Consider the following 17,223-nt stretch of genomic DNA (forward strand, 5'->3'; position numbering starts at 1 on the left):
GGTTTGGTCCCTGACTTCCCTTTTGTAGACCGGACTGGTCATTTTAAGCCCCAGCCCTTGGTTTACATTTGGTGTTCTGTCATGCTGAAGCATAAAGTCACTTTCTGTGAGGGGACTGCTTTAGCAGCGAGCGGCATCCTGCTGACCACCTTCCATCAGTATCTCCAGGAAGCATTCCTCTGCAGGGCAGGGACATCCTTCTTTGAAAGAGCCATGCTTGGGGGCAGCTAGTTGGCACAGTGGATAAAGCACCGGCCCTGGATTCAAGAGGATCTGAGTTCAAATGTGACCTCAGACACTTGACACTTACTTGCTGTGTGACCCTGGGCAAGTCACTTAACCTTCATTGGCCTGGAAGAAGAAGAAGAGGAAGAAGAGGAAAGAAAGAAAGAGCCATACTTGCTGGGTGTGGTGACACATCCCCATCATCCCTGGTGCTGGGAAGGCCACTCTCAAGTAGGGGAGTCCTAAGCTGCAGGGGGGTGGGGGGAGCTAAAGCTGATTCCGTGTCCATGTCAAGACTGGAACCAGTGGGATGAGCTTCTGGGACTACCAGGTTGTCTAAGGAGGGGGACGGCTGGGCCAGGTGAAAGCCCCTGTACAGTTCTTGGTGGGTTGGGTTTGTGAGAGGTCCCTGCACTTCTGGCCTGGGCGACATAGGGAGCCAAGCTCCCTCCTGGAAAAAATCAACAGATCCGATGATTGGACACTGCATGTAAGGCACACTACACAAATGCCCGCTGTCGTCGTTGGTGTCAATATGACAGTTCTTAGGGGAATCAGCATTGCTGTCTCTGGGGGCCCTAGCAGGATCTTCTTGCTCCAGAGGCTGAAGCCCATAGAGTCTGCTCATCCCTCCGTGGGGTTGCAGTTTCTTTGGCTTATGCACTTTCTATTACAGAGGCAATAGAGTCGCTGCCCCTCGCCAACACGCCTGAAGTGTTTGGGCTCCATTCCAACGCTGAGATCGGGTACTACACGCAGGCTGCCCGGGACATGTGGTCTCACCTCTTGGAGTTACAGCCACAGACAGGTAGCGCGCCCTCATCGGGGTATGTTGTCCACTCCAAAGAGCTGCGGTCAGCCTTGGGGTGACGTCTGTCTTTTCTCCTTCCCTCTTCCCTTTCCCCTGAGGATGGCAGCATCAGCCCGCGAGGGTCAGGCTCTGCTGACTGTGGGCCTCGTGTTTCCGTTCCAGGAGAATCTGGCAGTGGCATCAGCCGGGAGGATTACATCGCCCAGGTTGCCCAGGACATTGAAAACAAAATGCCCAAAGTGTTTGACTTGGACAATATCCGTAAGCACCTGGGACTGGGCATCTCTCCCACAACGGTGGTGTTGCTGCAGGAACTTGAGCGTTTTAACAAACTGACAATCCGGATGATGAAATCTCTGGCCGAACTCCAGCGGGTGAGTGAGGGTGAGGTTGGAGGGACGCTGGCAAGGCCTGGCCATGTGAGTTCAGATGCTTGTGGGTTGTTTTCTGAGCTGCTTGTGCTTGGTTTCTATCAATTCTGCCCCCAGGCCTTGGCTGGGGAAGTCGGGATGAGCAATGAGCTGGACGATGTGGCGCGGGCCCTTTTTATTGGGAACATTCCTGGCATCTGGAGAAAACTTGCCCCTGACACCTTGAAGACCCTTGGGAACTGGATGGTGTATTTCTTGCGGAGGTTTTCCCAGTACACGACTTGGGTGAGGCGTGGGGAATGGTGGCGACAGAAGCAGCTCCTTGATAACAGCTCTCCTTCTGCCGTGTGTCACCCTTGGGCTCACCCCATAGAGGGGCAGAGGAGCACTGCGGGCTCCATTCGCATCCTGCACATTGTAGGTCAGGAGCGAGGTGACAGGGTCACCGTGTTCTCTTTCCCTCCAGATTTTAGAGAGTGACCCCAACGTGATGTGGTTGTCGGGGCTGCACATCCCTGAGTCCTATCTCACAGCCCTGGTGCAGGCCACCTGTCGGAAGAATGGCTGGCCCCTGGATCGCTCCACCTTGTTTACCCAAGTGACGAAATTCCAGGATGCAGACGAGGTGACTGAGCGAGCAGGGCAAGGTACGGTCAGCTCTGGGGAGTGAATCCCTCCGCAGGCTGCCTCTGGCCCCCTCAGCCCAGCCCTGCCCTGCCCGAACCTCCTTGCTGGCTCTGGCTCAGGTTATCAGTGATAGGACCAAGTCAGAAGGGCCGATGCCCAGCCCAGGTATCTGTCTGACTGTATTCCCAAGCTGGACGGGCTATCATGGGTCGTCCATTCCTCTTCACTCTGTATATTACTATTGTTATTGGTTTTGGTTTTTGGATACTATTGTTATCATTAGCATCATTATATAAGGCCCTCCTGGTTAAGGCTGCTCCTTTGAGAAGAGTCCTTAAGTAGACAGCATCTCCAAACCAATTCAAAGTGGAAGGAGTCATTGAAAAAGTTGTTAAAGGGATTAACACTTGCTACTCTAACGTGAACCAGTGAAGATCCCGTCTCATACGACTGGCATGTTGTAGGTTGAGCTGGTGCCAGGCAAGACCTAATCCTGGGTGAGATGGGTCCTGAGACAATTGGCTCAGGCCCCCTGAGTAAGGACACTTTATCATCCTGGAGGGATGCGGAAAGGCTCAGGTCGAACTGTTGATCTGTGCAGCACCATGCCATCACGTAGTTGCAATTGGTATTTAATTATTGGTCATTTAGGGCACCAGTGATAGCCACTGCATGGTTTCTCAAGCATCTGTGGAGGAAAAAGTCTGAGGTTCCCCTCCCTTCCCTCGGCCCTCGGGGTTCCCAGAAAAGAGGAATATTTAGTTAATTTACATTATTTAATTTCTTCATGTCTGTTGAGTCACTTCCCTGTGGATGTAGAGGAGAGCCCCAGAGGACAGGCAGCATCAGCATCAGTGCAGGGATTATGCACCGCAGGGAGACCTTGGCTCTGTAACTGTATGTTGGTGTACTTTATCACTAAAGATTGATCGTCTGTTACGAAGGCTTTTTTCCTGGTGCCTACAGGATGCTTTGTGTCGGGGCTCTATCTAGAAGGTGCTGACTGGGACATTGAGCAAGGCTGCCTTATCAAGAGCAAACCCAAAGTACTGGTTGTGGACCTGCCCGTTCTGAAGATAATCCCCATTGAAGCCCATCGGCTCAAACTACAGGTTGAAGGGGACAGCCCGAGTCCTCTTTCCCAACCCCCTTCCTCCTCAAGGAATCTCTACAAATTCCTGGTTCCCTTTGCTTTTTTAGACTGAAGTTTTAGAGTAGAAATGCTTTTGACTGAATGGTCCATCCCTGAAGAATAATCCAGCCTCTTATGGAATTCTTGGGGGGGCCATTTGGGTAGCGAGGTGGCAGCTCACTTGGTTGTTTCTGGAATAGACACAGGGGGAGCCCATCTGATTCAGGGTGGGTTAGCTTGGGAGGAGGGAGCCATGCCCTGTTGTCATCAGTACATCATCCAACCACTTCATCAACACCATACCCATATCAAAGACTTCCTCTGAAGACCTCATTATCCTCTCAGTGTGGGATGGGCTTAAGGAGGGGGACAATTTAAGCCAATGGTCACCCCCTTTACAATTTAGGAACTATTTCTTATTCCCACAAGATGTTCTCTGAGATCTCACCCTTCTCTCCTCTCCTTGGCCTTTAGAATACCTTCCGGACCCCCGTCTATACCACATCCATGAGAAGGAACGCGATGGGAATTGGCTTGGTTTTTGAAGCCGATCTCTTCACCACAAGGCACATTTCACACTGGGTGCTACAAGGGGTGTGCCTCACCTTAAACTCTGATTAGTTCTTGAATGGGAGAAACTGGCTTTGCAGTTCTAAATTCCAATGGGAACTCATGCAGAACCACAAACCTGGAATCCTTCTCCAGGCATCACGACTCCTGTATCTATATTTTATAGCACCGAAGAGATTGTCATTGATGGTTTTGTAACCTGAAAATGAATGTTTAACTTGTGCCAAGAGTAATTCACTAACACAAATCAAGGGGAGGTGGTTTCCTTGACAATCTATATTTTCTTCTTTTTCTTTTTTAATGATTTGCTGTGTTTGGGAAATAAACAGAATCAAAGGCTTTTTACATATGCTGAAGTTTGGTGTTTCTTCTCAGAGATCTCTTAGTAGCTAAAGGTGCCCACCCGAAGCCCTCTTGAGAGGAGTCACCAGAGGCACATCCGTGAATGCATATCTCAGTAATGGCACTTTTCAAAAGACATTTTTCTTTGGACCCTAATTACTGTCGCAGCCCAGAACCTAGTTCTGTGCAGAAGGAAGGCTAAGGCTAAGCTGCCCTACCGCTGGCAGTGAGGCCCTGTTGCCCTTCTGGGCTAGGTCTGTGAAGTCCTAAAGTATCATAGCATTAGAGCTAGATGAGACTTTGAAGGTGTCTACTCCAACACCCTCACTTTACAAAGAAGGAAACTGAGGCCCAGAGAGAGGGGAGTGGCCTGCCCAAGGCCCCCCTTGCCCCGACTGAGCCATGATGCAAACTTTTAGGCATCTCTCCCTGCCAGGACATCCTGGTGAGCCATTTTGCCTTTAGTCTGTTATCTTTTGGGGTTGGATACACGATCTTCTGAGTAGCTAAATTCTCCCTTCCCCCAAATCCTAAATTTTATATCATCTCTATTCTAAATCTGCAGCCTTCATCCATAAACTAGCTGCCAGGCCTTATTTAGTCTCTTCCTATAGCAGAAGGAAGTTCATTTGGAAGCCAGCCCGTGGATGGCTTTCCCCGATGAAGATGTACTTGGTGATTGTGGGTGATGGTGCCAGGTTCCCCACCAGGATAGCTCCCATCATCAGTGCATTAGCTAGTGACCACATAGCTAGCTTTACTGGGCCAATGAAGGGGGAAGCCTAGGCTGGAGTTTGCTGGGGTACACTGTGCAAGGCATGAGAAGTTCGTTAGCACCTATGGAAAAACTCTTCAGATTTTTATAAAGCAAACAACTCCAACCTAACTGTAGCAATATCTGAATGTTGCAATACAATCAAAAAGGATTATGTTTTCAGAAAATGAAACAATCACAAAATCTAAGGTTTAGAAAGGACCTTAAGAGGAGGCATCCGATCCCTACCTAAGAATCTCTGGTTTTCCATTCTCTGATTAAAGAGCTACAATGGAAGGGGGACGTGAGAGTGTGAGTGTGTGTGTGTGCTGCCGCCTGTGGGCCACCACCTTCCAAGGTGGCACATGACTTTTGGATCCCTCTATTTGAAAGTTTCTCCTTACGTCATGCTTACGACTCCCACAGCAGCATCCACCCATTGCATTGAAGGGAGGACGTTAGAAGAGGCCTTCTGGATAAGCATCAGTCTGAGGACAAACGACCCAATGAAAGGACCCGCTGCTCCTCCCCCTCCCTCTTAGCCCTCCCTCAGGTGGTTAATAAATGACACAAAACAAAATGATAGCAGGTTTAGAAAATAAAGTTTGTTGGGATCTTCAAAATTTGGAATAAAATATAACAAAAAATATGAACACACATTAGGGTCAAGGTGACATGAAGAGTAATGTCAATCTTATTTAGTTCCTTTTGACATATACATAGATCTGCATTGTTGTCAATGCTGCCTGTGAAAGGTTTGTCGTGAAATTACAATGGTCTCCAGGGGTATGTATGAACGGTTACATACGGGAGATGCTGAAGACTCAAGAGGGGTATCATAAGTAAGTTTATCCATGTTGTTCCAGCTTTATAATTAGGTATGTCACTATTCGGGTTCATTATCATTACGTAATAATGCAGACTGTGGCCGGTGCTCTTGTCCACGTGTGCACTTCGATTAAATGGTGCAGGGTTAGAAGCAAGCATTCGGATACACGGGTATTTGGCCACAGCATTTGGGCAATACATATTCTGCATTAGGAACGCGATCATATTTTGGTTTCGGTAAAGGGGGAAGGAGGAGGAGGAGGGAAACGAGAATAATTTGACAGATCTGAAAAAATTTGGCATGCATGGGACTTGAAAAAAAGTGGTAGACGATTTTTTTTTCCTAGTAGTGATCACAGTGCATAAACAGCAGGAGAACAGAGGGTCTCGCGGGCTTGCCTTAAACAGTCCTATCAGTCCCTGAGTGCTTCCTAACAACCTTGCTCCCGTGAACCTGGTCCACCGCCAGCGTCTCCACCTCGGGCGGGGCCTGGCCGGGAGGGACGTGATGGATGCGGTGCGCCACGCCGATGTGCGCCTTGTGCGCCTTGTCCCGGGCCGGGCTGTGCTGGTGGGCCGGGCTGTGCCGGTCCCCCGGGGCGCGCTCCCCCGCGCTGCGCTCCCCCGGGCCGCGCTCCGACGCGATGGGGGGGATGACGAGCGGCCTCTCTTTGATGAGGTGCACCTCGGCCGACTCCCGGGCCAGCAGGAACGGGGTGGGGTCGGGCATGGCGTCCAGCGGCTCCCGCAGGAGCAGCTTCCTGCTCTCCGAGCCCAGCCTGTACACCTCCTCGAAGTCCGGGTTCAGCGGCGCCGACAGGCTCTTCTTCATGCGACGCCTCGGGGTCTCGGGGAGCTTCTCTTTGGGCGGCGCCGGCTTGTAGGCGGCCGCGGCGCCGGCGGCCGGGCCCGAGGAGGAGGCGGCTGCGGTGCTGCCGGCCCCGGCGGCGTCGGCAGGACTCAGCAGCAGCTTCTTCTTGGTGGCGTGCAGCTGCGACGTGAGGTAGGCGATGGTGCCGGCGCGCTGCTCCAGCTCGCCCGAGAGCACGCTCAGCTTGTGGCTCTTGAGCTTTAGCTCCTCCAGGTACTTCTTCTCCCGCTCCTTCACCGTGGTCTCCAGCACCGCGATCAGCGCGTTCTTCTGCTCCAGCTCCTGCAGCAGCGCCTGGTTCTCCGCCTCCTTGGCCCGGAGCTCGGCCTCCAGGTCTTCGCACCGCCGCTTCAGCTCGTTACTTCGCGAACTTCCATCTCCTGCAAGCACAAGCACAGAAAAGGACGTGAGGGGGCCCTGGGCAGGGGGCACCGGAGCGCCCGGGACCGGGGGGCCGGGGCTCGCCCGCCCCCTCCCCCACCCCCCCCGCCCGCCCTCGCTTCTCCTTCTAGCTCTGTCTTCCTCTCTCCATCCACCTGTCCGTCCATCTTCTCTTTCTCTTTTTATCTGTCTCTGTCTCTTTATCGCTCTCTTTTTGTCTCTCTTCTGTCTTCTCTCCATCTATCTGTCCACCACTTCTGTCTCTCTCCTGTCTCTGTCTCTTTGCCTCTTCCTCTCCTCTCGGTCTTTCTCTTGCCCCCTCCCCCCCCCGCCCCTCCCTGCCTTTCCGTCTCCTCTTTCTCTGCCTCTTTCTTTTTTTTCTGCTTCTCTGCCCCCCTCCCTCTTTCTCTCTCTCTCTCCCCTCCTCCTCCTCTATGTCTGTTTCTCTTTCCCTGTCTCTTCCTCCCCTCCCTCTCCTCCCTTCACTGCCCCCCGCCCCAGTTATCTCCTTCCCCAGCTGACTGTCCCTCTAACAATCATTAATTCATTTTGTACCTTAATCTCCTTATCTGTAAAACAGGAAATCAGTACAGATCCACCTCTTTGGGGGTCAAAAACATGAAGTAAGTGCTCTACCGGCAAAGGAAAGGAAGATGGTGCCATGAGGTGGAAAGCCTCATCCTACTGGGAATCAGGGCACAGGAAATCCCCAGCTCTATAACCTGCCTCATGTGATTTCATCTTTCTTCAGTCTTTAATCTTTGAGCTCCTTCATCTATAAAATGAAGGGGCTGGAGGGTGGATTGTGGATGAGATGATCTCTAAGGTCTCTTTCAGATCAGCATTTGTTGTGTGCTTGGCCTGGAGTCAGGAAGATCTGAGTTCAAATGTGGCCTTAGACACTGGCTGTGTGACCCTGGTCAAGTCATTTCACTTGTTTGCCTCAGTTTCCTCATCTGTCAAATGGGGATCATAACAGCACCTACCTCCTGCAGCTGTTGTGAGGATCAAATGAGATGATGACCCTAAATGCACTTGGCACAGTGTGTGGCACACATTGCAGGCACGATTCAACTTTTAGTTGTTGTTAATATTATTATTCTGTGTAATTGGAGGCATTCATAATCACCAGAAAGAGACCCCCCCCCTTTAATGTAGATAAACTGAGCTGCATCTGCTCACACCAATTACTTTGGAATTTAACTGCCACCAAATTCATCTGTTTTAGTTTGCTTGACACACATCAATTAAATCATCACTTGATTGCCTTTTGAAACGTAAGGTCTTTGTTTTTCACAACAAGCACAAAAAAGCCTCCAAAGCGATAATGAATCCCAACCTCCAAAGTCCAGCGCTGCACAGGTGAGCAGGAGAGAACCATGGTTACTTACTATGGTGAGTGCGAGCTGGGCCTGGGAGATCCCTCTTCTTCTCCCTCCTACCCCATTGCTCCATCAATCAGCATTTCCTGGCTAGTCTTCTCTTATCTCAGGAGAGCCAGGGCCCTCCTCTCCCTGCCCCGGACATACCCCTGTGCCAGGCTCACTTCCCCTGGGTCATTCCCCCAGCCTCCTCCTGGGCTTTCACTCATTGCCTTCATCTCTCCCTCCACAGCAGAACCTTCCCTTCTACCTAGAAACACTCAGTAGCTTTCAGAGCTGCCACACGATTGCTCTCCTACCTCAAACGACTGAGTCTGCCATGACAGAGAGAGAAACTGCTATGCAGCACCTCCCTCCATGAGCCTGGGCCTCTAGTCACCCCTGGAGCTCTGGGCTCTCAGCAATTTGGGAGGCCCTGAAACTCCACTAGTCAGATTTCTGTCCTCATTCTTCATTCTACAAGGGCCTGTTGGGAAACCAGCCTCATAAAATTCTGCCTTTTATACGTAAAACAGAAGCTTAACCCATTTATGACGCCAGATCTGGGTCTCTGTGCCCTGGCTAGGCCTGGAATTGAAGTTTCCAAATCAGGCTCATTTAGGCACCAGCCAAACAAGAAGGGACCTGCTTCTGGCACAACGTCGTCCTCCTCTGTAAGGGAGATGCCACACAATGGGCAGTCTGTAGCAGAATGAGGAGGGGTTTGTCCCCAGACTTTCCTTGGGCCTGGCCCCCCACCCCCACTGTAGCATAGCTGCACTCCAGGAGTGGGGACAGGTGTCTGCCTAACCCTGTCACTGCCATGCTCAGAAAGGATGCTTGCTTTGCTGCTTACTATTTGCTCCTTGAAAATTCAGCCTTGGTCACACATCCTGGTTGCTCTCTTTAGGGTTTTGTGGGTGCTGTTGATGGAAGGGGCAGGTATAATTCATACTCCAGGGAGCTGGTCTCTGGGGTTGGTCATTAGCATGGACTGACATGCCTCTTCTGTCTAGTGGTCAATCCTCTCTACAAGTGCTTCAGAAAACGTGGCCAAACACCAAACTAGGGGTGTGTCTCCTTGAAGAAAGTCGTTCCTTATGCCCTGTTAGGCCCTCTGTTACCTAAATGGGTCGTTCCTACTGGTCTTGGAGGGTATTATTTGAAGAAGCCTGCCACCTCTCCCACTCCCCTCCTTGTTCGGAGGGACCGATCCCAGGAAGAGCCTGCTAGCCATATGATCTGGGGCTCTTCAGAGGGAGTAAGAAAACCTGGGGGGGTTTCCCCCAGGGAAAAGCCGCCCCTTGAGGGTGGCTTCTTGTAGCTTGTTTCTAAAGTCTGACTGCACAGGGCTCAGCTTCTCAGAGGAGAATCTCTGATTTTTGAGGCTCCTGGGACACAGCCTCGGTGTGGGGCTCAATGAGGGGCACGAGGGTGGAATCTCAAGACCTTTCTCTGGTGATGCTGGAATCAAACCTCTCTGAGGATTAATTCATGGCTTGCTTTTTTTAACCATGTCTGGGGAACAAAGGCTTGTGAGGCTGTAATGTGATTAAGTGGAAAAATGAGTACTTGGTGATGCACCAAAATGCATGGAAACGAGCCATGTTTTAGAAACACTCTGATAGGCCCGTGAATGATGTCACTCTAAGAAGCTGAAAGAAACATTGATCTTGACCAGAACACATTCTGTACTGGGGTTTTTCTCTTCTTTTTGCATTAAGCCACCAGGATAGAGGATGGACTGATTGGAACAACTGGTTCTGGCGCCTGGAGGGCCCCAGTCCATTAGGTTGGGGTGTGTGTGAGCCAGGGCCCGTGGGGCCAGGTTTGGCCAAAGATGGGGATGAGCACCATGAAAATAGAAAGAACCAAAGGACTCCCTAGAGATGGATGGACAGGGGTTTTAGAACAGGAAAGTCTGACTCTGTGGCATAGGGGTAGTGGGGAAGCCAGGTGGCTGGGTCCCATGGTGTGGGGGGGCATTTGCTAACAAATATCTGTGCAGCTCCCACTGGTGTCACTGAGTCCTCACGGGATGAAGACACTGGGGGCTAAGCAGGGGCTTTTCCCCCTTCAAGCAGTGAGTGTACAGCATGGGACAAACAGCAGTGGCCTTGCATTCAGAGGACCTGAGTTCTAAGCCCACGCTACTCCTTACTTCCTCTGTGGCTTTGGGCAAGTCAGTTACCCCTCGGTGCCTCAGTTTCCTCCTCTGTAAAATCAGGGGAGCTGGGGCAGTTGATCTCTTAGGCACCACCCGGCTCTAATTCTATGACTTTTTGGAAGGGAGGCAGTGAGGTTGGGTCACATGAGTCAAGTACGGATGTAAAGAGAAAGAAAGAACTTAGACCAATAGGGATTGCTCTTACACTAATAAAAAACCACCATCATTCAGGGCTCTTACCTGCCTGGTCCGAACTTTTCAGTGTCAGCTCATATGTTAAATCTAAAAAAAAAAAAAAAGCTGTATGTTATTTCTGGATTGTAATCAGAAGAAGCAGCTATCTGTTCCAGGCGTGATGCTTCAGGGACGATTCTCATGAGCCAGCTCTTACCAGAAAGCCCCTGCTTCTGTTAGATAGCATTAGAGACAACTGTGAGCACAAGAGGAATAACTCTAGCATGAACAGCTGATCTGAGGCATCTAGGGGGCGCTGCAGTGGATAGAGCTCAGGGCCTGGAGTCAGGAAGACCTGAGTTCAAATTTAACCTCAGATACTTGTTGACTGTGTGGCCCTGGGCAAGTCATTTAACCCTGTTTGCCTCAGTTTGCTCATCTGTAAAATTAGCTGGAGAAGGAAATGACAAACCATTCTAGTGTTTTTGCCCCAAAAAACCCAACCAACCTTAAATGAGGTCATGGAGAGTTGAATATGAAGCCGCCAACAACAAATAGCTGATGCAGATGGGAGGGGGCTTAAAATGCAGGAAGTTTGAAAAGAAAGCTCTGACCCCAAACAGGACACCAAACTCATTTTTCATCCCTTTAGATGTACAGGCTGCCCAGAGACTTGATTTCCACACCTTGCCCTGTTTATCATTGTAATTATGGGACTGAAAGAAGATGTGGGTCACAGTTATGATGGAGTCTTAACCCACCCCTTGATGCAGCCCATAATATTAACTGGTAGGGGGCAGCAGAATGCACAGAACAAGGCCACACTCCCAAATCAGCACTCAATAAATGCTTTTTCTTTAATAAATGACTGACTGAGGGGGCAGCTAGGTGGCGCAATGGATAGAGCACCGGCCCCGGAGTTAGGAGGACCTGAGTTCAAATGCGACCTCAGACATTTGAGACTTACTCCCTGTGTGACCCTGGGCAAGTCACTTAACCCTCATTGCCCTGCAAACCAAAAACCAAAAACAAACTAAAAAAGGAGCCTAGTCCACGAAGGCCAGTTCTTCATCACTCCCAGCCAAGAGTAGATTAGGGGGGCGGCTAGGTGGCACAGTGGATAAAGCACCGGCCTTGGATTCAGGAGTACCTGAGTTCAAATCCGGCCTCAGACACTTGAAACTTACTAGCTGTGTGACCCTGGGCAAGTCACTTAACCCCCACTGCCCTGCCAAAAAATAAAAAGAGTGGATTAGGGCTTTCATTCATAAGTAACTGACTGAGCTAGAGTCAAGCAGGGCTCCTGGTCCGTCACCTGGAGAGGCAGCAAGACTCAGGGGTAAGAGCATGGGTACATCCCTGACTGTTTCCCCAGTCCCGGTGCCCACAGGATCCTGAGCCCACATGCCAGCATGGTCTCAGACGGCCCCCTGAGGGGTGCAGACCCTGGGACACATGCCCAGGCCAGGCTACCTGTGCAGTGTTGCTGCAGGCGTCTTATCTCAGCGTGCAGGCCCTTCAGGGTGTTGGCGTGTTCCCGTTGGAGGAACAACAGGTTCTTCTGGGCACTGTGCAACTGGTTCTCCAGGTTTGAGGCTGCCATGCTGACATCCAGATGACCTGCAATGGAACAGCCATCATGGTCAGAGCAACGGAGCAAGCCAATTAAAACAGGGTTCCACCAGGTCCCCTGGCTAGACCTGAGGCAGGGGGAAAGGAAAGGAGAGGGCCTTGAAGGTTACGGAGAATTACCTGGAAACCTGGATTCTGTGCGCACAGCTAGTACTGTGAGAGGCATCCAATGCAAGGGAGCCAAGGAGCTCAGGCCAGAGTCCCTCTTTCTGAGAGCTGAGAGAGCCAATCTCTACAACCGTGTACCTTGGTGAAATGGGGACTCACAACCACCCTCCCAGGGAACTGCTGAAGAACGAGTTGAATGGCTGTAAAAGGAACAGTATAAATAGTCTGTCAAACGACGGGACGCTGTCCTTGTGGTCTAGCCTCGGGTATCTCTCTCTCCTTCTTCACAAGGCTCTGCCTCCAGGTATTTTGGACCTGTTCCCCCTCTGAAAAGAGACTTGAGAGGAATCACCCTGTATCTGAAGGCTCTTCTGGTGTGAACACCCTGCAGGAGGCTGCAGGAGCCCCCGAGTGTCTGGAAGGGAGGCCTGAAGGACACATCTCTGATGCAACTCCAGCTCCAGCCTGGGGGGTTTAACAAATCAGCTCCGGGCCATCATTTCTGGGCCTGTTGCTATGGAACGGATGTCAGAGCTCCCCAAACAGGGCGGGAGGCTTTCTGATTGTTGGATACTTGTTGCCAGGGAAACAGCCACATTCAGGCTTAGGGGAGTGAACTCCAAGAATCAGAGTGAATATAGTGTTCCCGTCCCAGAACCGCCAGGCCTTGGCTGCTACAGGGTGGATGGCTTTGGCCGGCAGAAGCCTTCCCTCACAACCAGTCCCCCGGGAGGATGACGGAACCGTGCCCCCTCAAGTGCCGGTGGTCCAGGTGCGCCGCCACCATCTTGGTTCTTCCAGACCTGGAGAAGTCCCTTTTCTGTGGAGTTAAGGTCATGTTAACCGGAGATGCTCCTTGTGACCAAGCCAATTTGTAAGTGAGCTGTTCCCTGATGTCGTGGGCAGCCTTCTAAAGACCTAGTTCAGGCGGATAAGAGCGTGATTCCATCATCCCACTTCCTAAGTGCTCACTTAGCGACTGACAGAGCACCAAGTGAGATAAGAGACCCTCACCCAAGTACTCAGGCCTTCTATTAACAGCTTTTAGGGCTTAGAAATGGACACTATTAACCATACGGAAATCTCAGAGCTGGGTGGAGTGGGCAGCTAGATTTAAGCTTAATGAGTTTACCAAGGCTCTTATTGGTTTAAAAAGAGAAAAATTATGTCAGAAGCTCATTTTCCAGGACAACTGAATGACCATTTCCTAGCCTTGCTGCTGTGAACCACGGGTCCCTGCAAATGGACGTGTGTCAGCTTGGCTCTTTAGGCCCAGAGCCTACAAAAACAAATGGTTGCCAAGAGCGGATACAATGGATGTTCAAGGGCACACACCAAGTAAGTCTTTATTTAGCTAAAAATTGAGCCTTCTGAAAGGGAATTGTTCAAATACATGGTCCACAAAAGCCAAGACCTTGATAAAAGGGCGCTCAGGATACTGTGTCCACAGCTACCTGATGCCCCAACTCTCCACACAGCCCAACAAGGACAGCTAGACTTGGGCCCGGGTCAGGTGAGCCTGCACACGTCCCCTCATCCAGTGAGGCTGATTTTAGGGGGTGCCCTGCTGCTGTGATGGCACAGAATGCCACACACCTGTGCCTTCCCATCCAAGGGGATTCTCATCTTCAAACTCCCATCAGTCCTCCCTGCATAATGCAGCCAAAGCCCCAGAGGCTTTCTGTTAGGTCTTAACATTCTAGGGGGACATTCAGGCTGTCCATCTGGTGTCTGGCACCCCATCCCCACTGGGCCTCCTCTTCCTCTTGACTTCTTGTAGGCAGAGGGGTCGCCCATTCCTGCCCATTGTGGCCTCTCCATCACCTCTTGGGCAGCTTGAATGCTTCAGGAATTGTGGTGTCCCATGAGTTTCCTCCAGCTAAAATGGAGGGGGGGGGGGCTGGACTAGAGGGCTTCTGAGGTCCCTTCTAGCTCTCAATCCATGATCTTATGATCAGTATTCCTGGGAGGAATTTTAACATCGTGAATTCACACAGATAAAATCCCGTCTAGACAAAAAAAAAAGCCATAAGGAAGATTTTAGGAACATATCGATCACATGAAGTTAGGCCTGTCTGTACTTGAAAACGAAACCTTACTTTTATCATTTGCCGATGATGATCAAGGAGGTGAGCTGCAAACACACATGCACAGACCAAGGGAAAGAATCCCGTAGGACATCGGTACCCACCTCAGCCCTTCCAGGACATGAAATAAAATCTAGTGAAGACTGAAAATAGATAGTATGCATTTGTTTTCACTCTGTCCAGAAGCGTGCCTATGTTCTACTGTAGTCATTCTTGGAAGATATAGCAATGAACATGCACAGTTAAAGCTGTTTAGCTAGAACCGATCTAGATCAAGAGAAACAAAGAAAATAAGGAGAGTGTAATTACAGAATGTGTGACTCAGCAAGTCGGGTATGATAGGCACCTTGTGGGGGTGCCACAGTGCCTAGAGTCAGAAAGACCTGAGTTCAAATTTAGTCTCAGATACTTTCTAGTTGTAAGACCTTGGGTGAGTTACTTGGCTTCTGTTTTCTCATCTGTAAAATGGGGATCCTAAGTGTACCTCCCTCCCAGAGTTGTTGTGAGGATCAAATGAGATAACTATAAAGCACTTAGCACAGTGCCTCGAGTATATTAAGTGCTGTATACATGTTAGCTATTATTATAATGACATTTGGTTTGTGTCATCACTGATATCCAGAGGTTAAGAGACAAGCATTCCTTATAATTGTTCAGTTACGGGATCTAGAAAAAGTGGTCTCCATCCCTCTTTTTCATGAGGTCACCTATTATATTTCAAGGTGTGTTACAATGGATTGTACTGCATGCCGTTATGGATCGAGTGACGGCCATCTCAGAAAGGAAACCGTTCACATGTCTCAGCACTGACCATCCAGGGGGTGACAGCCAAGATAATGACCAGAGACGCCAGTTTGGGGCAAACTTATTATCAACTTATCAGTCCCTACCAGTAAGGGATTGACACAGTGGCCACCTCGCTTCCTGTGGCTACTTTTCCAGGCTTTTATCCCTTTCTGATACATCATTATACAGCAATCAAATCTAACTGGTTCACATAATTAAAGATGGATGACATCAGGTCAGGACTGAGCATCCTCTTGATTGGGGACAGTATCTTTATATAAAGTAATCAATCCAAAGAATTTGGGCCCCACCCAGACTGAGCCAGCATGCTTTCTCCTATCCCGGTGTGGTCTTGAGGGGGACAGGGGTCTGGCTGACAGCATGTAACACAAAGAGCGATCTGAAGTTCCCCATGACATTGGTCATTAGGAATGATTTTCTCACAAGGGAGAGGCATTGAAGCAAGCAGATGGAAGGTTTGGCCCTGGAGTCAGAGAGGCCTGCTTCTGACACATATTAGTTGGGTCACCACGGGCAAATGACTTAGCATCCGAGAACTCTGGAATGACGAGCTGCAGGCGAGGTGGTGATCTACAGCAGTAGAGGGAGTTTCCACTCTGGGAGTGTTTCCTCTGATACTAATGAAGCCCGGGAGACCCTAAAAGAGAGAGCAACAGATTCCATTTGGAATGCTTTCTACATCTGACCTCTAGGAGCAGTCGTATTTCTGACTTTCAGAGCAGGTGAGATAGCTCCAGATCAACGCAGGAAAACAACACACTCCATGTAGATTCTTATCGAGGGACGACAAAGATGTTGATTTAGTTCTCTGCCCAGACTGGGCATTAGTCAGTGCTCCATCAGCATACTTGATCTAACTGGAGGGCCAAGGAGAAATAGGGATGACTGTGAAGGCATGCAGAGCAGCTTCATTAGAATAAGGGACATGTTCTTCCGTCTCAGTGGAGTGGGTGAGGAGCCGGAAAAACACCACCCTGTGCATCGTGTCTCAGCTGCACTTCAAGCACACACAGTGAAATGTGGCCCTGGGTAGGGGCTGCTGGGATGGCAACACAGCCCACTCAGAAATGTGGCTCTTGTCAAAACCTCGGCTTTTGTCCTGAGTCAAAAGCTCTGCAGGGGCTGGGCACTTCTCCACCTCCCAAGAACAAGCTGGTTTGTTTACGTTCAGAGCCAACACCGAGGTCAGGGATGAAGGACACGCTGCAGGGCCTGCTTCAGAGGCTTCTATGGGCTCAGGGTGGGGTCACACCCTGGGGCGGGGCCATCAGGCTGCCTCCAGGGTGACTCCTTCCTCAGAAGCATCTCCTCTGGCTGAGGTTCCAGCACAGCATGGCTTTGTCCAGCAGATGGCGTCCGTCCCCTTCTGACAGCCGCCAGCCCTGCTGCTGAGGCAACTCTGCGCAGCCCCTCGGAGGGGTCCCCACGGGCCTCTGCCTGCTCTGTCTGTGGGTCTCTGTTGCGAGGCTCCCCCTAGCAGGAGGAGAAGGGACTCGTTCGCTGAGCCCTACTTCCAAACTGTCCAAATTCTCTGAAGGAAGAGCGTCAGAGAGACGTGGTTGTGATAATCTGTCACAAAATGAGGGGATATTGTGCTTCTGACAGTGTCTTCCAAACCCTGTCCTTCCCCTCGGCACAGGCCATGCACATGTGAGACCACCACAGAAATTCAGACCCCTTTTAGCTCTATATCCCTTCCAGAGGTTTCTATTTCAGCTTCTTATCTTAGACCAGAAGTTCTGCAATCCTTTGGTCTCAGGATCTCTTAAATTATTACTGAGGACCCACCCCCAAAGCTTTTATTTATTTGGGCCAAGTTTATGGGTATTTACCAAATTAGAAATGGAAACATCTTAGTCCCATTATGAAAACAGTTTGAAGGAAACTCATGGGAACTTCTGTTGCAGACTGTAAGAGACGAAAGGGAGCCATGTTGTGTCTTATGAAGTTCTTTGCCTAGTACTTGGTCAAGGGC

The 17,223-nt window shown here is 50.4% G+C and overlaps 2 protein-coding genes across 5 annotated transcripts in view; one reads left to right on the top strand and one right to left on the bottom strand.

Annotated features, from left to right (window-relative positions):
- DNAH10 (dynein axonemal heavy chain 10) overlaps positions 1-4,066 on the top strand; it is a 139,153-nt gene extending 135,087 nt beyond the window's left edge. Inside the window, exons 74-79 of the mRNA XM_043979641.1 lie at positions 902-1,033; positions 1,199-1,410; positions 1,525-1,692; positions 1,874-2,054; positions 3,001-3,146; positions 3,641-4,066. Coding sequence (XP_043835576.1) covers positions 902-1,033; positions 1,199-1,410; positions 1,525-1,692; positions 1,874-2,054; positions 3,001-3,146; positions 3,641-3,787 — 986 coding nt within the window. The 3' untranslated portion in view covers positions 3,788-4,066. The remainder of the gene's footprint in view (positions 1-901; positions 1,034-1,198; positions 1,411-1,524; positions 1,693-1,873; positions 2,055-3,000; positions 3,147-3,640) is intronic.
- Positions 4,067-5,496: 1,430 nt separating this feature from the next.
- Positions 5,497-17,223, bottom strand: part of CCDC92 (coiled-coil domain containing 92) — a 46,397-nt gene continuing 34,670 nt past the window's right edge. For 3 of the 4 annotated variants that reach the window (XM_043978038.1, XM_043978039.1, XM_043978037.1), the window contains 3 exons: positions 12,088-12,234; positions 10,681-10,722; positions 5,497-6,911 (listed from right to left, as the gene is read on the bottom strand). In XM_043978038.1, coding sequence (XP_043833973.1) covers positions 6,061-6,911; positions 10,681-10,722; positions 12,088-12,217 — 1,023 coding nt within the window. In that variant the 5' untranslated portion in view covers positions 12,218-12,234 and the 3' untranslated portion in view covers positions 5,497-6,060. Of the gene's footprint in view, positions 6,912-10,680; positions 10,723-12,087; positions 12,235-12,366; positions 12,526-17,223 lie in introns of those variants that run through there. The other variant, XM_043978036.1, reaches the window with a different exon arrangement.

This window comes from Dromiciops gliroides, chromosome 1, assembly GCF_019393635.1.
Source record: "Dromiciops gliroides isolate mDroGli1 chromosome 1, mDroGli1.pri, whole genome shotgun sequence".
Classification (NCBI taxonomy): domain Eukaryota; kingdom Metazoa; phylum Chordata; class Mammalia; order Microbiotheria; family Microbiotheriidae; genus Dromiciops; species Dromiciops gliroides.